The sequence below is a fragment of the Lepisosteus platostomus genome, chromosome 1, assembly GCF_059453375.1.
Source record: "Lepisosteus platostomus isolate fLepPlt1 chromosome 1, fLepPlt1.hap1, whole genome shotgun sequence".
NCBI lineage: Eukaryota > Metazoa > Chordata > Actinopteri > Semionotiformes > Lepisosteidae > Lepisosteus > Lepisosteus platostomus.
Window position 1 is genome coordinate 18,388,538 of NC_142611.1, and position 27,736 is coordinate 18,416,273.

The 27,736-nt window shown below is 37.0% G+C and overlaps 1 protein-coding gene across 1 annotated transcript in view; it reads left to right on the top strand.

Annotated features, from left to right (window-relative positions):
• Positions 1-8,287, top strand: part of pigg (phosphatidylinositol glycan anchor biosynthesis class G (EMM blood group)) — a 131,408-nt gene extending 123,121 nt beyond the window's left edge. The window contains exon 13 of the mRNA XM_088626285.1: positions 1,394-8,287. Within this exon, the coding sequence (XP_088482411.1) occupies positions 1,394-1,613 (220 nt within the window). The 3' untranslated portion in view covers positions 1,614-8,287. The remainder of the gene's footprint in view (positions 1-1,393) is intronic.
• Positions 8,288-27,736: the final 19,449 nt, after the last annotated feature.

Consider the following 27,736-nt stretch of genomic DNA (forward strand, 5'->3'; position numbering starts at 1 on the left):
GGAAAAGGTGAGATATTTCCACAGTCATTTGAATACCAAATACTTGACATCATATTCAACTTTTCAGATTTGTTATGAATAAGAGAGAATGTCAGTGGCTTTAGAGCACCTCACACTAACACACATACAGTATGTAATTTGGCTCCTGTTCGACTAAGCTGGTAAAGGCATTCACCCAGGCACAGATTGAGTTCTGTGGTCCAGGCATCAAAGCTTGGTCCAACTGCGATCAAGATTATGGTCAGATTAGTCAGTCAGGGTTCCTTTTGACACAGCTTCCCAGGTGCATGTGGTGTAAGAGAAGCACCTCTCCTTCAGTCAGTGCCAAATGTACGATACAGTGCTCCATTTTCCACAACTTATGAAAAAAAAAAAGTTCAGAGGAACTGTTGTGCATTGTCATTTATGAGAAAACCACTCTTGTGGCTTCTGTTCTCCATTATTTAGACCTTCATGTTTGTCTCCTCTAAATGTATAATAAAGAAGGTTTGCCCTAATAGCACAACTATGTGTGCTAAGACTTTCTTTGTAAATCTAGCACATAGGATCTCAACATAGAACGCATTGTTGTACATGGCTGGTTTTCTCGATGCCAAGTCTTTTCTAATCACTTGAGATAATCAGAATACCTTCCCCAGGGATTCTCCAAGTGCTGGCACACAATTTGCTCAATGTCAAGGGTGGCGGAGTAGGGATTATTAAGATTACACTCTCTCAGATCTTGGTGAAATGGCAAACCCTACTTCTGCCTGGGCACTTAATGCTAAACTTCCTTTAAAAAAAGATACATCTGCAAAGGTTTCATTCATGAAACAGTAGTACCTTGCAAGTTAAATAGATTCCAGAATATAAAAATGAGCAATTTTCAAACCAAGAGGAAACCCCCAAGGCAACTGTCAATGTAAGGTGATATTGTACTGCCCTGGAGGCAGCAGTGAGTTTGTTTATATATTTATTATTTTTATTATACAATTCAACTTAATCTCTTGCTAGCTTTGTAACCCTGTTTATTTTGTTTTTACGTTGAGGAGCTCAGCTAAGCTTTCAATATATTTCCTTCTACCTATTTATTTGCAGGGACTGAAAATTAAGAGTAAACAGTGAACCCATGTGAACAGATGATGAGATCTGGCTTGGTTTCTTATGTGCCGGGGCGTTTCAAATGAGTCAGAATCATCTTTGAGCCAAACAAAAGTTGCTGGGCAAAATTTTCTGGGTAGTATGTGTCCAACCTCCTTCAATTGGTGCAAGGCTGATAATTACGGTTTTCCCTTCACCTTAATGATGTTGCTCCAGATGAGCTCTGGGGGTGTGTGCATAGTAATATATCTGATATTTATCATTACAAGACGCTGAGATGTTCTAAATTTAACTTTTACCTTTTTTTCCTCAGGAGCACAGCGGCCATTGGCCATGGTTGCTACTGCTTTGCACTGCTTCGATCCATACCAGCTGCAGCCTACATCATTCTCGTCACAGCGCTGCGGTACCACTTGTTCATCTGGAGTGTTTTCTCCCCAAAGCTCCTCTACGAAGGGATGCACACACTTGTGACCGCAGCCGTCTGCATTTTCTTCACTGCCATGGATCAGAATCATGCTGTGAGAACCTGAAATGTCCCGAAACAAAGATGTCGCAACAGAAAGTGGGCAAATTGGCAATAGTTGGTGAGGAAAATTTATAAGGGCAAATTGTGGGTGATGTGTAAATGTAACTCATTATGAAAGTGGAATAGAACTGGTTCCGTTTTTGTGATGCATACAAAATATTATTAAATGAAAATCAAGGAAGTTAATGAGGCCCAAGATCTACAAAATATAGGCACATTGTCTGATTTTTTTGTAAATTCATTGATGTTGATTTAGGTCAAAGAGCGTTCTCTTTTATTAAATTCAGGATTGTTTTTCAATGTAGTAGCTACAAAATGTCCAATAAAATGTAACCATCGCTATGTCCCCTGTTTTGTGGAATCCTGAGGTATACTGTCGACATCAGTAACTTAATACCTCTAACTCTTACCTTCCATAACACTAAATCATTAGGTCAATGGAAATGTAGTTCACGTTTTTGGAGCTTTTGCCCATAAAATCCACAAAAAAATGTTTTGGGTAAATGTGCTGTGTTTGGGTGTCTTGATTTTCAAATAAGATCTACTGACACACAAAGTTCTGATTGATGGTCTTATGGACATGTTTGTAAGAAACAGGAAATATCTTTATAAACTTATCTGGTGTTTAAAGAACGACTAAAACAATATCATAGAAATGAAAATATTAACATATTTAGTTCAAGTAGGTGGCGTTTCCCTCTCCTTCTCACGTCTGAAGAAGGCTCCACAGGTGAAACATTGTGTTTCTTTTCTTCTCTTTTCAGCATGGAATAAACCTTTACTTGTTCCTTATTAGCCACTTAATTTCACTATAAGTTTTCATTTCCTATGTCATTAGTTCCACTGTGTCATTAGTTCCATTGTGTCTTGGAGCTCAATTTGTAATGGTTGTAAAATCTAAAAATGCTGGAAGCCCGAGAGGCTCTTACCTTGTTGCTTGAATTATGTCACTCCCGAGACCCAGTATCTCATTCAGTATGCACATTTCAGAGTGAAAAATGAACCTCAATAATAATAACACCGTTGAATTCATAGATGGATAAAACTGTAATGTCACAGGATGGGACTAGTAACCTCACTGAATATTAATATTGATGGGAAGATGGAGTGTATGGGTAATGTTAATACTTTAAGTTTAATTAGACAGTACTCAAACCCCTTCAAGAATTGTTATTTAAATATGCCTTTTTACATTCAGAAGGTTGGCTTTGGACTCTTTACAGGAATAAAAATGCACTTCTTACCTAGAGTACCTCATATTTGTTTGTAAAGCAGGCATCTTAACACCACTAACATTTATCTCTAGCCCTCTGACTCTAGCAGGTTGTTTATATTTTATAAATTCTTGTGCTCATTCTGTAATATTTTGTACTGTATGTGGACAAAATTTGGGAAAATATATTTTTTTCCCCAATAGCAGAACATTTACCCTCCCCTCCTCACTCCTGCCCTCTGTGGTATCTGAAGTTCTTCCAAAATATTAACAATAATAAAATATTTAGTGTTTTTTGATGCCTTGTGCACCTCAGGGACATCTGTTACAGCTGTCCCATGTGATTCCTTTCACTGGTAGAATGTTAAGAGACAGACTGAGATCTATATCACAATGCATCCAGTTACATGTGCTGTGTTGCCAGGCCCTTACCATATTAATAATGTAGTAGTTGCAGTAATTGCCTGCATTGCAACCCACTCTAGTCGTGTACATGGATATATTTATTAAGCAAAGTACTAGATATTAGTATTTTTATCATTAACAATGGAGGAGGAGGTTTTCTATCAGAAGGACCACTGTAGCTGGAGAATAGAATAACATTGTGAATAATAAAGCTGGCTCAAACTGCAAACATGTTTAAAGTATACCGCTCGAGTATACTCTGCGTTAATATACTTATATAAGAGACATTCTTGAGCACCAGAATATGAAGAAGTACACAAGAATTAGAAGTGCAGTGAAATATTCCTATAAGAAAGACTATTTTTGTTGATGAACAATTAGATTTACAAAGAATTAAAATTGCATTTTCTGTTTATATTCAAATAGTGAAACTCAAACATGGTTTTAAACTGTTAGAGATGAATTCTCGAAAATAAGCATACAAAACAAATAAGATCAGTGTCCAGTTAAATAGCTTACTCAAGCAACAAAGACTATGGAGACTATAGAGAATGAACTGTAGATTAATTTATCCATTCCTTTTAAAATGAGCACACTGGTTTAACTTATTCAAGCTTAAATATATTTATATTTTATGATTTACATTTCCTAATGAAACACACCAGTTTACAGGTTTTGGGGATAACATGAAATGATTACAAGAAGAGTGAAACTAGAAAATGGTGGATGTCATTATCTTCTGTCAGTCAATAAGTCTCTAGTTGCATTGCAAATTCCTTCCGATGTCCTACAGTATGCAATCTATAAACGTTTCTTTTTTTCTTCTACAAAAAGCTTTAAAAGAAGCCCTCATTAAAAAAAAATAAAAAAACCTTTTTATAGTCTTGTTGAGAATAAATCTATTTACTGTTTGTTAGTATATTTTACAGTTTCTATGACAGACTAAACATTTATGTTTACAAATTTTAGCTGAATAGAGAGGTAAGGAGCCTATTGCTCAAATACAAATACTATAAAAACTGTATGCTGTACCAGGTAAGATTGCAGTATGAGAAGAGGGATAAAAAGGAAACTAAGGTCTTTAACAGGCTAGGACGAATAGTCTTTGTAAAAAGGTTCTCCTACTGTATGTTCCAACAGAATCACATTGGTAAATTTGTACTCCAGGGTGAATAACACAGCAGGTCAATGCAAACAGACAAATGTTGATTAATATGTGAAACAAATACTAAACTCTAAAGAGCACAGTTTCACATTTGGCTGCTTTCCCAATAAAATTGAGGAAGACCTCTCTGCAATCCAAAGGATAGACCACTTTCAATGAGTTGATCTCAGGTTAAATGCAACTGTGTCCATGGGAATATCTCCCAAAGTGAAAACTGCAAATACAACAAGTCTCAATGTAAATGAAACTTGGCAAACGCTGAACTGAAGGACTGTTAGAATGAAAACCAATCCTGTTAAGCCCAGGGCAGTCCTGAAAACAGCATTACTCTATGTACTGTATAAGAGTACAGGTTTCAAGAATATTTGAAAATGGTATGGAAAATAAATATATTCATGAAAGTTTACTGCTAATATAGTGTACAGCACAATCCAAGTTTGGAAACATGCTGTATACTATGAAAAGATAAGATTATTATACTGTAGATTTAGGGATGCAAAGTTAATAGGGAATAGAGATTACTTAAAAAATGAAATAATTGTATTCTCTTCCCTAGCATCTCTGTACTTTGTGTTCCAAACAGTCGAACAGCACTGTATCCTGCATTTTTAAAAAGAAAACTGAGAGTAAATTAATTTTCAAACATAATGAAACGTGTGCCATTGTGTATTTCAATTGTATGAAAAATGATCAATTTATGCTAATGTAATGGGTTTGTTTTTCAAATTCATTTCTTTTTGTTTTAGTATATCATCAAAATTGATTTCTGGACAGTCTTTAATTCATTTTTTATCATCTAGTTGCCAGAAAATCACTTATTCCAGGTCAGGCACACAGATACCTAGATCGATTCCGAAAGCAAAGGGTACAAGGCAGATACTGGGTACACTCTGGAGAGAATGTCAGAAGTTACACATGCATACAGGTTATTTAGAGTCACCAATTAACCCAGGCAGCATGCCTTTTGAAGGTGAATTTTGTCTCTGGACAGGGGGAGAACAGGCAAACTCCACACAGAAAGCACCCCACTCTTAAACTGAACCCAAGATCTGTGTGGCAGTTGCATGAATCATAGTACCACCTGAAACTGAATTCAGAAATAGTAAAATTATAAACTTCAATCGAGTTTATAAAACCACCTTTTAATAGCAATGTTTTACAGAAACGAGAAAGCTGTTAATAAAAGTTTGGCTTTTAGCATCAGGCAGAGAGGACTATGATGATCTCCAGATCTGGGAAAAGTTGCTTTTGAAATATTACAGTTACTTGCACAAATTGGTTTCTTTTTTTTAAATAGGAAATTGCTTTCAAGAAGGATTGTGTTTCTTAAAATGGTAACTTTACACACTGCATTCCTTTAACTGATGACAAATCATTTTCCCTCCACTCCTTTATTTATTAAATTATTCTAATTATTAAAATATTATATTTTATATTTCTTGATACAGAATAAAAAATACTGTTTATTAAATTGTAAACATAACTGTAAAGGAATTAATAAATGTGATGTACTGTATGTGGATTACTTTTGAAAAGTAACCTAACACTGTGCATGTCTTATACTGATCTCATGGTAGTAGAGTCACAGAGTAAAGATTATAAAGTCCTGAACCTTGAATAAATCTGTTAATGGAATTATGTTGAATGAGAGGAGAACCTGTCGTCTGAAAGGAACTAGACCTTAGATAAAATTTTATCATTATTATATTAACAGCACACCAGGAATTGGAAATGGGTTCCTTCTAGACTTTTGACAAACCAGATGTTTTAATGTCCAAACAATGGTTGAAAGATAATATTTAGTTTTTTCCATATTTTTCATATTCCTGCTTACCTTACAAAATAGTAAATGCTTACCATTCCATACAGGCAAATGAACACATGTACCTTTCAAAGGCTTATGTAGTACATTGTGTTTGTATCTTCAGAGGGTTGTCAGATTCAGTCATGATATTTCTGCTTCCTCTGACCTTCCTCTGGTTTGCCAATTTGAGCACTGAAGTCCTATTGGTGCTTGTAGGCATCTCTTCCCCTGTCAGTGCCACATTGACTAATAATAAAAAGGAAGCTTTTTACTCATTGGGTGATCCTCTAAAGCAATACTGACTGAAGTCCTTATGGGTACAATAATCTATGGCTCATTCAGGTTGAAAATCACCCATTATTTCATCAGAGGCTTTCTGTTTCTCTCCAGCCAAAAAAAAACAACTAAATATAACCCCAAGAGTGTACGACTGACTTTAAGCAGGGCACAGCATCCAGTTTAATGAATATAAGCAGTTGAGATCCGTTAAAACAATTTCATTATATACTGTAGAATTCAATACAGGTCTTGATATGTTGGTAAATTCAAATAATAAAGTATACCACATTGCTAACATTATTTGCACTGCTGGCAGTATAATTCTACATTGTTCAGTTTTTTATCCTAAATGTAACTATTTTTGTTCAGTTACAAATTTTTAGTTTGCTTTCTTTACGATTTTAGGAACTGAAATCACTGAATAGGGTATAACTCAGTTTAGATCCTTAACCACAAAAAGGCCGGCAGAATCCTCGTGATATTAATTGAGCTTACTTTACTCCTCTTTGCTTAACATACCAAGGGCACTGCAGGAATTTCATCCTTTGAAATGTGGAAAAGAGGTTTTTTTTGTATTGTCCAGGGGCTGCTCTTCTGCGGGTTTCACAGGTTTTTCTATTGTATTATAATGCTTTCGAATTTCTGGGGTTATTTTGGTTTTATGTACTTTGTTCTTTTCATTTGTTTTTCTCCAGTGCAACCTTGTCTATCTCTCCCAAACCCCAGAACAATCTTTATTTTGTTTCAAAACGCCAGGCTGCTTAGCATTAAAAGATCACTATGAAAGAAATAACATGGTCTGTGCCACTTTTTGCCTACTTCTCACTTATCATAAGTATCAAAGGAAACAGAGGCTGCCCTTTTCACAGGTATTTTCTTTTAAATTTAGATATTTTTTAAGAAATAAAATACAATTACAATAAGCAGATGGAAAAGTAGGATTCCATGCAGCAATAACGAAAAACTACCAGTTTTTTTCAATGCAGTTTTTAGTTCTGCTTTGCAAATAAACCTATTCATGAAGCTCATTCACTAAAAGGAGACGAGCTAATCCTTGTATAATTCTGCATTCCAAAGCTTTCTGTTTTGTGTGTGTAGGCACGTACCTGTGATATCCTGATTCGCTCTGGCAAATCTTCTGAAAGTTATGTTATTCTTTGTGAAACACTTGGCTTTAAATAAAAAAACAACAAGAAATCCACATCACTAATCTTACACTTTACTTTCAAATGAGCCCTCACATCCTTTGACATAACTTTATTAAATAATTTATGTCTTGGGATGTTTTGGGGATCAGCATATTGTTTTTGAATTATTGTTAATGTAGCCAGGCTTTTGTGGTTGCAGTCATGCTATCTGCAGATCCCTGTATGTGGCCAACAATCCTAACTTGTGCTGTAGTATTTAAACTGGTAAGCACAATATAGAAACTAAATAATAAGTACCTACCCACCTAAGGTGTATTTTTGATAATTGCAGTTACTGTATGTACATTTTTGTTTGTATTCTTTGCTGAGTCTTTCTTGGTTTTTTATTATATTAATTGTATTAATTACCCTATGATGTCTTCCGTTCTGGGTTTTGTGTAATCTTGTATTTTCCAGGCATTTTCTGGTTTGTTTTTGTCTTCTCCGTTTATTTATGCATTATTTCATTATTTACAACTAAGCATTTTGAGAAAATAATTTGATTGGACTTTATGTATTTTTGTGCAATGTTACTGTTAAATATAGCATGTGAATGCAATTTGCACTGATTTGGATAATTCATTTAATAGTGAAAGGCTTTAAAATAAATTGACTTGAACAAAAATTCACCCTGTATTTTTATTTGAACATTTCCACCATTCCATTTTAAGTTACCTGTAAGAAACATGCTCAAGTCTATTATTATTATATAAAAAATAACTTTATATATAGAAATATGTTTTACTTAAATGTACTGAGAGGCATAAAGCACAACAAAATTGTATTAATAAGTACTTTATATACTGGTGTATATAAAGTACTGTACTTATCTGATGCATTTTAATACATCCTAGTATAGAGTAAAGTATAGAGTAAGTACTTAGCATTGTATCGACAATCATTAGGATTGTAGCCAAGTGACCTCTTTGATAAGCAACATACTCCAAGTCTGACACAGTGAAGGACATTGTTAACTGATCCATTCAGTAACAGTTCCCGCACAGTAATTGTGTAAAATGATTCCTCTCAGTCTGGTACCCAAGACTATGGGTCAGAGGTTGCTGTCAATCACTCAAAGAATGACCAACTAATGAGAAAACCACAGCATGATTAGTAAGTAAAAATACTATATATCTGTTTACTCTTGTTTGTTTGCTATGCATATTTTTGGTGTTGTATCTGTTAATCATATATTGTATATACTGTATAGAATCTATGTATGAGTGCCTTTTATTGTGTTTGATTCCTAATTGCCATCAAAGCACTCTATTTACTGTTCCCATTTGTAATTAAGTAAATGTAAAACCCTCACATTACTACATTAGTAAAACGGCAATAAGGAATGGACTATTTCATATTTCACTTTGTTCTTAACTGAGCTTTGAAGTCCTCTAATACAGTTTACTTGCTTAGCAGGATGTTTCCACAAAAGATGGATATGAAATCATCAAAATTGAGGTGGAAAACATATTCTTCAAATTGAAAAGATTGAAGAAGAAAACCCAGGCTTTATAGAAATCCACACAGTTCGTGCTAATGACCTAATTGCAAGTACAGGTATTAGTGTTATTTCTAGTGTTTATTTCTACAATTTAACACAAACAAGGTTTAGTGGGTGTGTACATTTTCTTAACTTTTTGGCTGGGAAGTCAATCAAATGTAAAGGTTTAATGGAAAATATTTATTTTTTATGTAACAGCTGTTATATTAATTTAAGTTAAACCCAATGGTAATATAATAATGAATGTGTCATAGCCATAGGATGATGTAAAGTGTTTGTTAGAGAAACTGAGGGTTTATTAAGGATATACAGTATTACCACCAGAAACTGTATTATCAAGCAAATCAGGACCTTTAGCCTGTTATGTCCAACCTTCTCATCAAAACCAAATACCGATCTTTTTACTATGTTTACCATGTGCCTTCTTGCTTCATTTGGAATTTATAGTTTTGCAGTTTTGATCTATCTCAGGCCATATTTTAGCGGGGCAAAATATTCTTTATTATTTCTGAAGTTAGATCTAGTACTTAGTTATATGTTTTCTAAAAACTGCAAACACATAGAGTATTTGTTCACTTAACATCTAAAGCCAACAACTGAATTATTTTGCTTGGGAGTTAGAACAGCTCTGATTCTTTGCCACGCTATGATAATGTTAAGATCGCTTGTGCACATTGTGCATTCTAACTACTGTACATTGCACTCTGTTTACTGTTTTCCTTGTTTTTGAAGTATTTGGAGGACAGAAGTAGAACAGAGCCACTCATGAATATGTATTAAAAACACATTGGATTATATATTATGTAACATGGTGACGGTCTGCTATCATTTGGTTTTTATATTTATTTTTATAAGTATATAACACATTAAATATAAGTTATGTATTTTAGCTGGGGTTTTTTTCATCTTCACTGTTCTCATTCTGAGGCTTGAAGCTGTTGGAGTTGTTGACTAAATCAGTCTAAAGAGGCTATAGAGGAAATGGCTATGATTACCACCTCTCATTGTAAGATGGTTATGCTCCCTACCTGTAAAACATGAAGAGGCTCTGAATCACCCTGAAGTCTGAAATCATATACACCCTTCAGAGTATTAAGCAGGTGGATTTGTGAAGAAGCGCTGTTATGGCAAAATAAGACAAAATCTATTTGTCCAGTAGGGAATACGTTTAATGGCATCAATTTCAAACAATGTCTGCAGTTTTGCATACACAATAGTATGTGCAATTGGTATAAACACAGCACCTGAACTATTCCTATTTAATTAATTGTGCAGTACCTTGTTTACATGGGCACTAATTACATAGAAGTCTAAACTTATCCAAGACATCTAGTGACTGAACTGTTGATGTATGTTCTCCACAATACAGGTAATACAAAGGATACTACATTTCTTGTATTTTTTACCTTTATTTTGAATAATTGGACTTTTTGTCCCTGCAACATGTCATTTCTACCTTGAATATCAATTGTTCTGAATGGCACATCAGGTTCCATACTGTACATGGTTTCTCTGACAAAGAAGAGGAAACATCAACTAGTTACAATGGAAGCATACAAGGATTGTGTCAAGGACAGCACATTCAAATGGATCAATCTTTAAACTCCTAATGAGAGTTGTCCATTCAAATTAGCGCTATTATATTATTACAAATCGGGGGTTACGAAACTTGTGAAAATCAGGAATTGACCGAGCGGTTTAGTCAATCAGTGAAATAATTATTCACAACCCCCGCTACCAAGCATTAACCTCTTAATATGCCTACAGAGGCCACACAAGAGATGAACTGCCTTCTAACTCAATTAAAAGTAACCTGGAGTTAAATCTCTCAAAATAAATGGTAGTCTATATCCCTATCCATAAAATGCACCCAAATCAGGAAGTACGTCTCAAACTGAGGTACCAGGAAACCCAACTTCCCTAAAAATACAGAATAGCACGTTCTCTCTAACAAGGTTCAAATACTTAGCTCCAGTCAGGTTTGATTTGGATGATCATGAAGTAGGGGCTCTCCTCTGGCGCAAGCTTTAAATCCCAACTCCTCTGGACTCCTCTCTCTTCTCCCTGCTCCCCTTTCTCTTCCTTCCTCCTCTCTCCTTTTCCTATTCCCTTGCTTCTGTGCTCTTCAGGTGAACTTATGCTATGTCTTTCTGCTCTGCTCCTTTGCAATCATTAATCCACAACTTGCCTAGGTATACCAATGTAGCGGCGAGGCTTATTAATAAGAAAGAATTAAGTGTTCTGAGCTTTCCCAAATGAGGCCCCATTTCTCTGTTCATCTCTGTGGTGCAGCCACAGAGAAACTATTCATGCAGGCTGATTTAAGGTTCCTTTGATAAGGTTTCCTAGGACAGCTCCCAAAGGGGGATGCACTTAGCTAAGCCTGGCTATCATGATCAATGGTCATCCATTGGCGCCTATCTGTCTAGGGAGTGCCAGATGGACATCTGGACGGCATTCCTAAGTGTCAGGAGTAAGTGACTCATATCTCACCTTGATCAACCAATCAGGGACTGGTAGGGCCGAGTAACCCACGTGGGACTCTGATGCCCATGGAACTTTCAGCCAATCAACGAGCTGATGTTCCTCCAGGTAAAAACAGGCAACACAGAGAGCCTGAGAGATTCAGTAAGATTCAGAGGGAATTCTGAGACTATTCTAAAGGGAATTCAAAAAAATATGACAGGAGATCACATACTGGGCTGCCAGTTCATCTGAGTTCCCTCCTCCCTCTCCCAGTAGGATTGGGACCCGTTGTGATTCTGATTCTCTCTCTCTCTCCCTGAGCTCCTGCTCCTCTCTCTCTCCCTCCCTGAGCTCCTGCTCCTCTCTGGGTGATTAGTATAGATTAGTATCTCACCCAGGATAGATTTACACAATCTCAGTTAAGTCATTACTATAGAAACTGGGAAAATCCATGATGATCCACTAACCTGGAATGTTTTTACAAGAGTTAACAACTCAGACCTTGGTGTCATCACCATTTGCAAATCTACCACTGTAAGTCACCCAGCCTCCAATGTGATAATCACTCGTGCTGTCTAATCATATTACAGGCCTTGTTTAAAATAAAATAGAAACTGATTTCCCATGAAAATATTAATGTTATTCAGTCTTGCTTGTATTGTAGCAGCAAAGCACATTGTTATACAAAGAATTAAATGTTAGAAGGAGATTTCTTATAATCTTTCTGTTGCCTTGAATGGGCATTAACCCTAGCAAAATCTAGTTTCTCTCTATGTAAAGAATGCATTGGGGATAAGTCCTTCTGATACGCAGCATGTCCTAACTCTAACACAAAACAAGACACTGGAAATTGTGCTATTTTTTTACACTTCCAATGATAAAGTGCAGAACACTCAGTATCTGTCTGCCATCCCAAGTGGGGTCCATGTGGGTTGCAGAGCTGGAGGCCACTAGTCAATCACATCAAGATGACCAACCTATTAGCCTGCTGGGTGGAGAGCACTATACCTGATGCCATTACAGCCAATAACAAATAAAGATAAAACTATGATTCGGGACTTTACACTTTGCTCACCTTCTCTTGCTCCACTCTTTCAAGTAAAACCTAGCTGAAGAATGGACCATGTACAGTAACTGCACCCACCATTGTCCGAGGCAGAATATTGATCATTATTCCAAGATGCCTGATCAAGAGCGAATTCAAAACCAAAATTCTGCCCAAGGCTTTCTCTGCAACAAAAGAAATCTTACAACTCAGCAAACGAAATGCAATTTCACCTGATAAAAAGGAATGAATGTACTGTACAGTAGTTGGCCCTTTTGCTGACAAGCTCTTGGGACAAACCACATTTTTCCCCATCAGTTGACTTGACCAGATCCAAGTCAGACTTTGTGCACAACCTGTTGGACTGCTCAGATCAGTGCAATGCAAACCTTCTCTGGGCTAGAAGCTGCCTTCAGCACAAAGCAAAGCAGCACTCTTCTCTTATCACCGAGACAAGCTGGAGGAGATTGGACACACAGCTATGATGAACCCATCCAACCTCCATCTCTGAGCAGGATATTCACACCTACTCACAGAATGGCCTGGTCAGCATATTCATATGAGTAAAAATTTGATGTTCACATTAGTAATCTTGGAGAATCAAGAGATGCTCCTATTCCAGACTTGCTCAATTAGGTTTAGTTCACATACTGTAACTCTTAGTAATGGTAACAGTACCTCACTATTTACTTATCTTCAAGAATACCAATATGATTAAATAAAAGAGACTGATTTGACAGTTGTTTGATGTCTTTGAAAAATTGATGAGCTGAACAATCACCCTTTCTGGCCCCTGATAGTTCCAGTCGTAACTAATAGAAAAAAAATATGAATTGCCCTCTCTTTAATTAGAGATCTCTAATTGCAGTTACCAATATTTAAATTAGATGTAGTGCTCTATGCTGCTTGAATGCATCATTAACTCCATTTGTCTGAACTCAATTGCACTATTCACACCGTACCTTTAATGAGTAGCATTGTGTAGCTTCCTTTGTATTAATTACATAGAATGGCTGCTTTTTGCTTTAAGTACTACAATTGTGGACATTTGTTCTTGAAATATAAAGAAATTCTGCTCAAACACTTTTTCTCAGTTATGTACACAGGTCCTCCACAAAATCCCTTAGAAAGTGTTTTAGAATAGCAGGACAACAATCTACTGTATGTTACCAGGACCAGTGCAATACAAGAAAAATAGCCCATCTACCATCTCATAGCTCTACAACTCTCTAACTTGTTTGGAAATGTTTCTTTTATTTTGGCAGCTCCTCCCTCCTTGTTTAAAGACATGGTGCTCCTTTGTAGTCTGTATATATTATTGTAGGTAATAGCCCTACTTCCCACACAAATGTTTAAAAGATTTATTTTGTATTGTTATATCCTCCTAAAAGTACTTTTTAAACAAAGATTCGGATTTATGAGTAGACATCTGTGTATTTAGGTGGATGGTAAGACCAGCTCACCTCCAGACCACAAGAGGGCATTGTGAAAACAAACCAGATGCCATTCAGTTACTTTATATTTTGACCTGACCTTCACTTTAGCTTTTGGCCTACAGTGTGGGTGGATGTTATGATAGCTGCAGCTTCCATGTACCATGCAAAACAAGCAAACCTATCTACAAGTCCATTTTGTTGTCTTTTCCCATACATTTACTGCAATGAAAAATGCAAATCTTCTGCAAAAGGTACAGTACGTGTTTCATTTATTTTAAAATTAACGAGTTTGCCTAGACCTGGTAGCAGAATACAATTGAAGGCTGTGAGATTGCACCCTATCAGAGTAAATGCATGAGACAATTATATTTTTGAACTGACCAACATTAATCTTATTAAAAAATCCAATCTCATGCATTTACTAATTGAATCTCTGGCTTTCTTCCAGATTTCTGCAGAGCTTGGAGTTGTAGACATTTATCCAGATGCATACAGTGTATGTAAGTAAATGAGGTAAGAACATCTTATGTCATGAAACAATGATCAGGACACTGGTTTGAGTAGGCAAGACCTAAAAGTTATTAAAAACTTTTTATGGTATCTTCAATTTGATAAAGACTTCATTATACTGTTTTTCTACTGAGCTCAGAAGGATTACAATTATAAATTAGATGAAGCCATAGTGTGACGTTTAAAAAGTATTGTCTTCCAATTTAGATTAAGTCAATGACATCAAGGTGACATAAATCAATAATACACAAAGTGTGTGTTTTGTGTCAGTTAATGTTTTTGTCTACATACTACATATAAAAAAGAAAACGGTATCTAAAATGAAACAGGGCGATCAAAAGAGAAACAGAGTCAGCCTAATGGTCATCCCCTCCAATTCCCTTTCAGTGAGATGAAGAGGTCCATTCAAGATTTTAGAGAGAACTGCCGAAGTTGTATAATGAGTCAGACAGCCAAGCTAATGGAAGGAACCCCTAAAGGCATACGTTCATTCGTTCACCATGAATAACTGTGACAGAGAGTAACTTGTCCCCTAGTAACTTTTCTTTCCAAGACTTAAAGGAGACAGTTATTTAAAGCTGTCTGAGAACAGTAGATCATTTATTTAAGCCTAAGAATGTACCCTTCTTGGATTCAGTCCTGTTATTGCAAAGGTAGAGAGAAAAGGGCCATGAAACAGTTGGATCACTGGGAAGCCTCTTTTCAGGACTTAAAGTCTTTGCTATAATCCATTTTTTTCTTTTTTCCAATCCTGGGAACAAACAATTGAGAGATAGGTCTTGGTGTGGTACTGTCCATTAGCGCAGAACTACTCACTTACTTTCATGCCATAATCTCCTGGCTGCATTAGACAACGTGCAGTACCTACTCAAGAATTACTAAAGAATTTCGTGCTGTATAACGGGCCACTGCTGAAAGTTTAAATGTTGTAAATGAGATTTACCCTTCACATTGTTAACTCACACATTTCCTCCCCAGTTTTGCTATTGCTTGTTTTTGTGTTCTACAACATTATTTCTATGAGATGCAACATGTCATGCCAATTTTAACTGAAGAGAAACATGCTTTCACACTGCCAGCTTTGTCTTCTTGCCTTTTATGTAATGTAGTTGTCACGGACGTCCAAAGGGACTAACCGTGGGGAGCAGGAGAGCGGAAAAGGACCCATATGCGTAGCGGCGAGACGGGAAAAAGGCCCGGGCTCATAGTGCAAAGAGTTCAGGAATGCCGTATAGAAACCTATGCCCTCAGGGAGCGGCCGTGGGGCGCCCTGGTGCTAGGCGGGTCTCAGGACATCCGAACGTCAATGCTGAGCCAGGACAGAGTGCAAGACCCGGAAATATATAGCCCAAGGGAAAGAGAGGGACAGGAAGGACAGCAGACCGGAAACATGGAACAGGACAGAGAAGGAGCGCCCTCTGGCTGCAGAGGGCGTGACAGTAGTTCCATCCAAGGAAGAGATATATCATCAAGCTCATATTTTCTTCTACACACTTCTGAGGTCACCTTCAAACCTGTTTGACTGCCTTTATTGGTGCAGTAAATGAATACTATATAATGCATTATGAAAACATTTTATTAATTATATTGGTTGTAAGCCATCTACAGTATATTTGTCAGTGTTGTGGATTGTTTATCATTTAGCATAATGATATAATTATGGAATCATTTAAACCATTTATTTACATATGATTGCTAATTAGGGATTATCAGGCACTCTTCACTATTAATTAATCAGGTATATGGAGATAGAATTCAAGAGAAAAAATTGATGTGGAACATCTATAAAAGAAAGGACAGGGATATAACACAATAAGATGTCTTTTGCAAGAAAGAACAAGTACAAGTATCAGCTGTAGGTTTTGTTTGTTAAACATAATTCTTTAATATTGTGTGACCATCTGTCCTCAGATCTGTGCTGTGAATAAAACTGCTCGCTATTTCTGCTTTTGCCCTGTAAATAAATTGCACTGTTGATGAATTTCCTGTCTTCTGTGACCATTTTAATAAAACTATGTGTACTGTAGATATTAGATAGTGATTCCATTAAGATACCCCTCATCTGTTGAAGTTGATACCTTGGCTTCTTTCAAGAAAGAGCTCAATGAATTTCATCAGATCAATTAGCTACTAGCATCTACAGTACATGTGCTAAAGTGGCCTAATGGTCTTATTCCATTAGTAACATTTTTTATGTTTTATTTTACCTTCCTAATTAACTTCAGAAATACTGTAAACTAGCATTCAGTGTATACAGTTCCTGTATTAATAAGCAATAATATTATTTTGTCTTGAATTACAGTAACCTCTTAGGTCAATACAAAAGTTGTTAAGGTTAAACAGAAGCCTCATCATTGATCTTATTTCGTGCCCAGTTTCAATCTGTTGGACATCTTTGTCCTTGGTTATAACTGGAGCTGCTGGATGAAATGAAGGACAAAATAACAACAGGAGTTCAATCAATACTGTATGTGGCTACATTGAACTGATGAGCCCCATCCAGTGTGGAACTGGTCTGTACCTGAACAGTTATTGTCTTTGATGTTACTGAAAAACGATAACTGAGTCACCTTGCATGATTTATTTATAGTATTTTTTTCTGTAAAAAAAAAAAGTTATCCACAGTTGTAAGACTTTGTTCATTTTTTTCCCCAGCTTTAAAAAGATTCTCATAATATGTAACTCACAAACGGTCAAAATAAAAGGAAGTGAAGCAAATATCTCCAAAAATGTTTCAAAATTCACTTATTTACCTAGATTTCATACCTACAAAGCACATTTTAGTTGCCCACACTGGGCTTTTAACATTTAAAGACATCTCATAAATACTACCCAGTGTACGAGGCCATTGAGAGCAAATCATAAGAACCAAGTATTCCTGGTCACACAGTGATAGGCTTTGGGGTTTGACATTAAGAAATCTATAAACATGTCATAAACTGGACTGGAGTTCAGTAGGAATGGAGCATACCAGCTGAAGGCTCTGGCCTCATTAACTGAAGGCAATAACTTGGAACAACCAACATTCAACATACATCTGCTCTTTGTGATCCTGCTGATCAATTTGGAACATATTTTGTAAGTAACTCCTTTTGGTAAGAGAGGCCCTCAGCCCGTGAAGAAATTTGTAAATCGCTGTTTTAGGCATTAGCAATAAAGAATATCACTTAGCTAATGCATTCGAAAATAAATCTAGTTTCTGCATTCTGTGGAAACTAGAACCTGTATCATTTCAGTAACTGAGGCGAGACCCCACAAAGATATGTTGAATTCATATTGATTATCCCTCTCAGTGAAAGCTTGAAGTTCTGCAATATTTCTCAGTATATCCCTGTCTTAATTAAGGAATTCAGATACAAATCAAAAGAAAGATTTCAGTTCCACTCATTTGTAGGTGGCAGAATGTTGCTGTCAGCACATATAGCCATGAGGACTATGGTTTTGCCACTGCTTTCTTATTTCCATTAATGTTTTGGCTAAATTTAGTTTAATGCAATATTTTATTAATGAGGAATCACAACTCCCATAAATTAAATGTATAGAAAAATAGAAAAAAAATGCTTTTAGTCAGAGTAAATGTGGCTTAACTTCCTTTGGCTGAGAGTCAACTTGCTATCAATAGGATGAGCAGCGCATGAGAAGTGAGGAATTATCTAAAGGGAATCTGCAACAGTTGAGGTATGTTGTTTTTTTTCAGGAAATAACATAAGGAGTGATTAAAGTTAGGCCAAAGGGAGGCAAATTGAACTTGGATACTGTCATCCTTCCCAAACTTTCTTTCTAAACTCCATAATGTATATCCATGACAAAACCTAAACTAGTGTGTACACTGTCTGAGAACTCTTAATGCCACGTCTTCTTGTATCGGAAATTGCACGTATAAATCTGAACAGTATAAATGTCAAAACAATGGTAGTATTTCACTAAGAAAAAGGAAATTCTATACTTGGCAGTGCTCCGTATCAATCATTGTCTCTGAAGATCTTTTGGCTGTATGCATCTCATGAGCACAGTCACTGAAGAATTTACTGTACACCTCAGATCAAAGTCAGTGAAAACTGACACTATGATACTGTAAATTCAGCTACAAATTCAAATGATGTGCCGCATACCTGTAATACTTAAGATCACTTAAAAACAGTCCTGCATGAAGCTGCCATTTCTCCAGTTTAATATCTGTATTCTATTTTTTTGTGTTGTGTGCTATTTGATAGTGTTTTAATATCAGCGTCAGAAATGAATGCCTCATGTCACAGTAATTAATTTTTATTGCAGGACTTTACCCCTCTACGTTGTTTGTTCTGTAATTTTGCTTTATTAAGTCCAGTTGAATCATTAAGTATTGGGAATAGAAGTTTAAGAGCAGCACAAGAATAATTAAGAATAAGTACATTTACTGAAGGACTGAGAATAGGAAGCCCCTACTGTAGAGTACCTACTGTACATCAATATTCTCCCACTGATTGATCACTATCAGATCACTATCAAATAAACAGTCTCCTCACATTAATAAATAATCAGTAACCTTTCACATTTCCTTTTCACATCAGATCTGTCTTTTCTCCTAAATTCACACTGCAAACACCCATCTGTTTGTTCAGTTCTGTTATTAAACATTATTTTATTGTTCCTCATTTTTCTATTTGAACGTGATACTTTCTACATTTTTCACTCCAGGCTACTGATTCAAAAAGTGGTTAAGGAACTGCTAATTGCATTTTTATGGGGAGATAATGATGTTCTTTGTTGATTTGTTCAATCCTAGGCATTTGACAAGAGCTTTCAAACTCTTTCTTGGCTGAAACGTGTTGAGTTATGGATCTGTTTCTTACCTTAAAAGCCTGTTTTGAAGAGTCATTAATTAGTGGATTTCCTTCTGCTACCACAAAATCAGGACCCCTACCAAACTGTCAAAGTCGTATAGTTCTGTAGTTTGAAAAAGAAAGTATACTAACAACTATACTTTTCCTAATACAAGGCATAGCATAATCAATCCCAGAGTACCTGTGGTTTTATTCATTTTGTTATTCCATCTGTCTGCCTAAGTTGCTTAACATGGTGACACTAAGAACTGTAAAAAGCCCTGCTGATGTGTAACAGGCTGGAAAATAAAAAATGCTGGAGAGGTAATCAGTTAATCTGAAGCCAATGCAAAGCATAAGACTTGCTTTTCTCCCATCTGTCAAAAAGATTTAAGTCAAAACCTATAATTTCCCCAAACAACAAAATAATACAAGTGCACTTTGAAAAGAAAGACATCTACATTTGGTACAGGCAAAAAGAGTTAGTTTAGGGGGAAAAAAAGCATAAAAGTATTACTAGAAATATTTTCAAATATAAAGTTCTATTTTTCCTTCGTGTGTTTTGTTGTTTTTAATTAAGAGAGTGAAAGTAATAAATGTGTTACCAGGCACAGTCACAATTAATCATGAGCTCGGGCTGTGATAGATGGACATTTGACACAACTCAGAGTCAGCAGAACTGAGGTTATATTACTTTTTACTGACTCCTTCTTGTATCGCAGATTCTTATTAAATTCTGCGACATTGTGAAACTCCTGGGCAGTACATTGAAACTAACCTCTGTTTAGATACTGTAGAGCCAAAATAGTAGGCTCAGTTTGTTGAGGAAGCAATTTTTGCATAGAAAGATTGATTGTTAGTTTTGTGGTGTGTCTCTGAAGTAAGAGAGTAGGACAGTAAGTTAATGAATTCCTTGCCAGTCCCACTGCATTGCTTGATTGCTTATAATATATCATTGCTTTCTTTGTATGCATCCCAGGGGCTCAAAACCTGCATTTAAACACTATCTGCTGCAAAATATATTTTAATTTTGTTTCATGTCTCTCAGTTCGCTATTTACAGTCATATTGTATCCCCACGAACTCAAGAGCAGTGAGGTACCAATCCTAACTACCATTTCCACCAAGAAAAACATGCCACACATTTTTGGTTTAATTACACCTTACCATATAGAAAGTCCAATGTAGTACAGTGTCATATTAATTTTAAGAGGAACTCCTCAGTCATACAGTACTTTCTTGCTTTTCTGTAACTCAGAGCAATATGAAATGGCTAAAAACTTTCCAATAAAATCTTGCAGTATTTAAGCTAAGTGAGTTTAGGGATAATCTAAGTAGATACAATAAATATTATAAAACTTATTTCAAATTCTCAGCTTTTGTGTCTTGGGTCACCAAGCAATTTAGGTATATATTTTTTAAAGAGACTAGTCTTTTGAAGACAGGTTGAGAATTGTTGTCTTTCTCCATATAAGTTTGGGCAGCATTGAACAATTTGATTACACTCTAAAGAAAGGCTGTAAAATGTACAGTAAAATGAACACATGAATGTTGTAGGACAGGAGGTAGAAAAGAAAAAGCCAAAAGACTCATCCCTGAATGGTGGTTGATCTTAGAGCCATTTAAAAATAAAGAAGTTGAAAGTGATACTTGTACTAAAAGTTCTCATATAATCTCTTGTTTTTCCACAGGTTTTCAAAGTTGCTGCCATCACTTGTTTTGTAATTTTCCTTTCTCCACTTTTGGACTAAAGTGGGGTCAATGTCGAGTGGCATGGCTCACCATCAACCAAACTTAATGAACCATTATTCCCTAGCTAGCTCTGATTGCAACATACAACTAAATTGGTTGTCAGAGGGTGGGAAGAAACTATACCCGATGAAAAATATTTTGAAGGAAAAATCAATGAATGAATGAGACTGAAAGCTAAATAGGTACAGTTGGAAAATAACAAAAAGTCCTTATGAGTATTAGTGTGCCTTGAATGAGCAAAGAACCTTATTACTCACTTCAAGGTGTTTCAAAAGCTTATCAAACCTTATCTTTGGACCTTATAGTAAATGCACTCACTTTTTCTTTCAATGCTGGTACAGTATACAGTACATTTAAACTGCAGTGTGGGCAAAGCAGCAATAAATAGAATGGAGGAGACAACCCCATTGAACTGAACTATTCAGTGGGAAAATAATTTGAATTGGTTGAGGGCTGGAAACCTGGTCATAATGAGGAAATTCACCATTAGATGGAATGAACCAAGGAAGAGATACAATGTGATGGACCTGTACAACAGGTATTTGCTGTCTGTGTTTATTTACAGGATATTCCTGTAAATTACTCTCTCATCCTCATACTCAAACTGCTGTAGTTCTTCTTTGTACTTTTCAGTTTATGATTTCCCCATGACCTTCCAAAAATGGCTGTCTGACCTGTCATTGCAGCATTGCTCACAGTGAAACTGGAAAGCTGATTTCTATTTATTGTTTTTATGATACCTCAGAAGTGGACAGCATTTCTATCTTACAGCACAGGAGCCCTGGGTTCAGCACCTGGACCTGGGATGCTATCCGAATGGAATTTGTGTGTTCTCTTCATGTTTGCAGGGGTTTTCTCTGGGTGCTCTGGTTTCCTCCCACAGTCCAAATTTCAAGTTCAAGTTTATTTGTCATTCCAGCCATATACAAGTATACAGAGGAGTGAGATATCGTTTTCCAGGTGAACAGTGCGAATACAGACAAAACACTGACAAGACAATGCTATAGACAATGCTGACATAGACATTTGCAGACAGGATACAGGGTACATAACGTGCAATGTGCATAGTGCAATTTACTTTACAGGATTATGCACAGAATACATCAGACAGTATGCCTGACATTAGGTGAAAAATAACTAAGTTTCCAGATTTGGAGTAGGTGCAGTAGGTACCAGGGTGTTGAAGAGCCTTACAGCCTGTAGAAAAAAGCTGTTACGGAGTCTGGCGGCCCGTATACTGCAATACCTTTTACCAGATGGTAGGAGATGGCTGTGGTAGATGTCCTAAATGTACGGAAGGGAGGCTCCAATGATGTTTTCTGCAGCATTGCCAATTCGTTTGCAGGGCCTGAGACCTTACAATTCCCAAACCAAACAATGATACAGTTTATCAAGATGCTCTCGATGGTACTTTATGTAGAATGTGGATAGTATGGAGGAAGGAAGGTTTGCCCTTCTCAGTTGCTGCTGGAAGTTTTAGCTAGGGAGGTGGTGTTAATGGTCCAAGTGAGGTCATCTGTGAAATGCCTATCAGCGCGGGCCCCCCTGAAGTCAATGATCATCTCTTTTGTCTTATCTACATTCAGAGACAGATTGTTGTTTAAGCACCAGTCCCCTAGTTGCTCCACCTCCTCTCTGTATGGTGCCTCATTGTTACTAATGAGGCCCACCACTGTCATCTCATCAGCAAACTTGATGATGTAATTTGCACTGTGCTTAGCAGTGCAGTCATGAGTCATCAGCGTGAATAGGAATGGGCTGAGTACACAGCCCTGCCAGTTCCGGTGTTCAGTATGGTGGTACTAGAGAGATTTCTCAATCAGAAAGTCCAGAATCAGGTTACAGAGGGAGGCACTGAGATTCAGCAAGCTCAGTTTTCTATCAATTTCTGGGGGATGACTGTGTTGAATGCTGAACTGAAGTCAATGAACAGCATTCTTACATAAATGTCCCTCTTATCCAGATGGGACAGGGCAAGGGATACGGCATCATTGGTAGACCAGTTGGGACGATACACAAACAGGAGGGGGTCCAGAGAGGTGGGGAGTCTGGAGTTAATGTGGTCCATGACTAGCTTGAAGCACTTCATGATAATTGGTGTGAGTGCCATGGGGTGATAGTCATTCAGACGGGACACAGTAGTCTTATTCAGCACTGATATAATTACGGAAGTCTTGAAACATAAAGGGATGACCACCTAGCACAGGGAGATATTAAAAATGTCTGTAAAAACATCAGCTAACTGGGCTCCACATTCCTTCAGCACGTGACCAGGTATATTGTCAGGTCCAGCAGCCTTATATGGGTTAACTTTTGCTAGTGTCTTCCTCACATCAGCTGCAGACATGCAAAGCACCTGATCATCGGGAGGAGGTATGGTCTTTCTCGCAGGCACTGTATTTAGTGCTTCAAATCGCGCATAGAAAATATTCAGCGCATCCGGAAGGGAGGCATCTTCGTCACTGGTGCATGGAGAAGTACAGTAGTCAGTAATGGCCTGGATACCCTGCCACATGTGCCACATGTCTTTGGTGTCTATGAAGTGACCGTGAATCTTCCGTGAGTAGTTGCGCTTTGCCTCCCTGATGGCATGAGACAAGTTGGCTCTCGCAGTCCTCAGGGCTTCCTTGCCACCTAATCTAAATTATGCATTACAAGTTCTTAGCAGTGCGCGGACCTCTACAGCCAGCCATGGCTTCTGGTTGGCTCGTGTGGTAATAGATTTAGAGACCATGACATCATCTATGCACTTGCTGTGTAGCTAGACTCCTCTAGATTGATATGATTTTCAAAGGAGCGGCCTCCCTGAACATATTCCAGTCTGTGTGCTCAAAGCAGTCCTTTAATGCTTAACTGGCTCCTTCCGGCCATACCCTGATCTGTTTCAAAACCAGTTTCACACGTTTGAGCAGTGGTCTGTATGCTGGAATTAGCATCACAGAAATGTGGTCAGACTAGCCCAGGTGGGGGTGGGGGGCAGCCTTGTATCCATTGCAGATATTTGTATAAGCTAAGTCCAGTATGTTCGCCCTTCTGGTTGCAAAGTTAACATATTGGTAGAATTTAGGGAGGACTGTCTTAAGATCCGCGTGGTTGAAGTCCCCGTCAACAATTACATAGTCGTCAGGGTGAGCAGTTTGTAAATCGCCGATGGCCTCGTAAAGGACTGGTACTGTATGTTAAATGACTTCCGGGAAAACAAGCCCTGGTGTGATTGTGTGCTTGTGTGTGTTTGTGTCTGTGTGTGTGCCCTGCAGTACACTGGCATCCTGTCCAGGATGTATCCCAACTTGCTCCTGTTGCTTGCAGAGATAGGCTCTGGCTTTCGGTGAGACTGTGAATTGGATGAAGTGGATAGAAAATGAATGAATGGATGCCTCATAAATATACTGTTTTAAGACTTTAATTGGCAATATTTAATTGGCAGTTCTTCCAGAAAATCTCTTGTATTGGCCCAACTCACATACTGTATAATAAATACAAAGTAGAATGATCACCTTCAAGTTATATAAATGTACAGTAATACATTTTCAGCAAGTTATATACCAATATACCAGTGATGTGCTCATTTTGATCTTTATTCTTGTGTCCATCACTTATACAGTACTCCTGTTTTCTTCCTCTCTTAGTGAGATCTGCATCTGGTACATATAGTTTTGCAAGTTCACAAGTCATATCTGTATTTTATTACCCTTGTACAGAAATTAAATAAAATGTAAAACAATTCCAACTATATATATATATGCCTGTACAGCTTCATGTTTTTCAAACTTTATAAAGCAATGTATGAAATTCAAGTATCCATCTGAATACTATTTGTTTTCTTCCTTGTCAGACAGTGTAGCATTTGGGATTTGTATTCCTGTTTTCAGGTTGTACAGGGGGCCTTTCTCACATGAAATCGGTGGCACAAAGTGTTCATGCCAGGACACATGCATCTGGTTAGCTGCCATGTTATTTGAATTACATAAAAGCAAAATGCCATAAATGCCATAATCCCCTATCCTTAAGGCCACAGAGGTCTACTTGTTAAGCATCTGAAGCTCTTAAAGCTTACTCCTTAGTGATATTGTAGTGTTCATTTTTTACAAAGGGGGTACAGATATAAACTTCCAATATTGTTAAGTCAGGGAAGTTTGTGATATATTAACTTACTGTAGTCACCAGGGAGAACTAGGAGTCGGGACTGTACATAATTAGAAGTCTCTTCGAAAAATAAAAATGACATAGTAGAACTATATATTTTCTTTTTTTCCTTAGATTTTGACTAGAATTCAAGTTACCATGTCCGTTTGCATTTCAATGGCGGAAATATTAGAGCACTAAATAATGAGGTTGTATAAGTGGTACAACTGGGCTGAATGCCATGTGGAGATCTGAATTATTTTCTACCTTAATAGTCCATGTTTTAATGCATGAGGAGTCTGCTTGGATAACTAAAAAATAAACTTCAGCCTTGTACATCTCCACAGTCACATTTGCTCAACAATGATTAAGGTTTGTTGCCTGTTGCTGTTTCCCTTTTGTCATAAAGTCTCTTGTTTTATTGTGGCACACATTTTATCTTTGAGTTAAATAGTTTTGAAGGAAAAAAATACATAGCAATCACACATAGGAAGGGTTCGTCTAGTTAATTTTCAGATACCCTATGCTGCTGTCTCAACATGAACTAATCCCAGACTAGCAGAGCATTAAAAAATAATTTGGTTTCACACTGACTGTTGTATTAAGATATCGCATGAAATTGCATTTGATTGCCTGTGAGCGCAGTTACAGCAATGCAACCACATGGATCAGGTGTTTAGTGAGAAAGGTATAATGAGTTGTGCAAACAAGGCTTCCAGTGCCTGACAACTCTAATTGTTTGTACTGAAACACACAAATAGTACTATTACTTTTAGCACAAATACTGCTGCTGCTATTGCAGCACTCAAGCTGAATCTTGGCTCCAATTTCCTGATAGATATTAACCCTTGAATGACCAACTCATTTTTTATACTCTTGGGATGTAGGGGTGTTATTATAGTACCCTATGAGACAAAGATAATCAGCTTTCATTACAATTAATGTTACAGTATGGTTATTGGAAGTGTCTATTGAGGTGTCTCTTGAGAATCTAGGGAAACAGTCAGACATCTAGCTAGTGTCAACATTTGAAGTTCTCAAGAGCTACAAGATAGAAACTGTTTACTTGGGTCTGAGACACACAGATCAAATTACCTTGGTTAATTAAGTTCTGGTTAAATGATTAAGATTCATCAATAGTTGAGGACTGAGGATAAAACTGACAGGCACAGAGGGATAATTTCAGGGAAGAGAGAAGTAGCAGAGAGAAAGAAAGGCAGGAGAGAGGAGGAGGCAGTGGAAGCAGGTTTCAGCCTTTAAGACCAGATTTGAGTTAAGTATTTGAACCTTGTTAAGGAAAATTGCCATTTGTGTTGTTTTTAGGAAACTCGTATTTCCTGCATTGAAAATCCCTTTGTTAAAAATGGCCTCTACTGATTAATGGATACATTTTTGGAATAGGGAGATAGGTTTGTAGCATCCGGATTCCTATGGAGAGATTTAACTCTAGCTTGTATTCTGTTTAGTCTAGAAGGCAGGATTAACTCTATATTTGGGCCTGGTAGGCATTATATAGAATATTATTCTACATATTTACAGTAGCTATAGAAAGTCACCACCCCCTTTCAAAATGTTCACCTTTTGTTGCCCTAAAGCCCAAAAAGAAGACAAAAAAATCACACCTTTTTTAGTTTTATTTACAAATTGTACCTTGAAACATCCAAGTGAAAAAAGAAAGCAAAATTTCTGAAAAATAAATAAAAATAAAAAAGTAGAATAACTGGGTTGGATAAGAGAACACCCCCCTGAAGTATATACTTGGTGGAAGCACCTTAAGCTTGAATTACAGCCTTGAGTCTGTTTGGATACATCTCTTCCAACTTTGAACACCTAGAGGGAGTAATATTTGCCCACTACTCCTTACAGAATTGTTCAAGCTCAGTCAAACTGTGTGGAGACCATTGATGGACTGCCCAAAGGATTTAGGTCAGGGCTCTGACTAGGCCACTCAAGGACATTCACCTTCCTCTCCTTCAGCCACTGTACGGTTGCTTTGGAAGTATACTGGGTCATTGTCATGTTGAAAGGTGAACCATCTTCCCATTTTTAACTTCTTGGCGAGGGCTGCAGGTTTTTTTCAAGAATTTGTATTGTGCACCATCCATCTTCCCTTCTATCCTGACAAGTGCCCCAATTTTGGGGGTTATTATTAGTTATTTTGGTTATTGATTATTCCACTCAGTCTATTTGTCAGATTTACTACTTTTGTTACCCCTATTTTGTAACAATACCTTAACATAGTTGGTTATTTATATAGTGGTACTCCAAATATTAAATTATTAATGCATCTTACAGGTAAATGCAAGTACATATCCAGCAGCAAACATATAGTGTATATTCAACCAGACCAATGTGATATCACCTCATAGGCATCATGTTTGTTCATGTTTGCTCATCAATCTCATTTATTGCATCTCTTTGCAGAAAGTGCCTGCCTT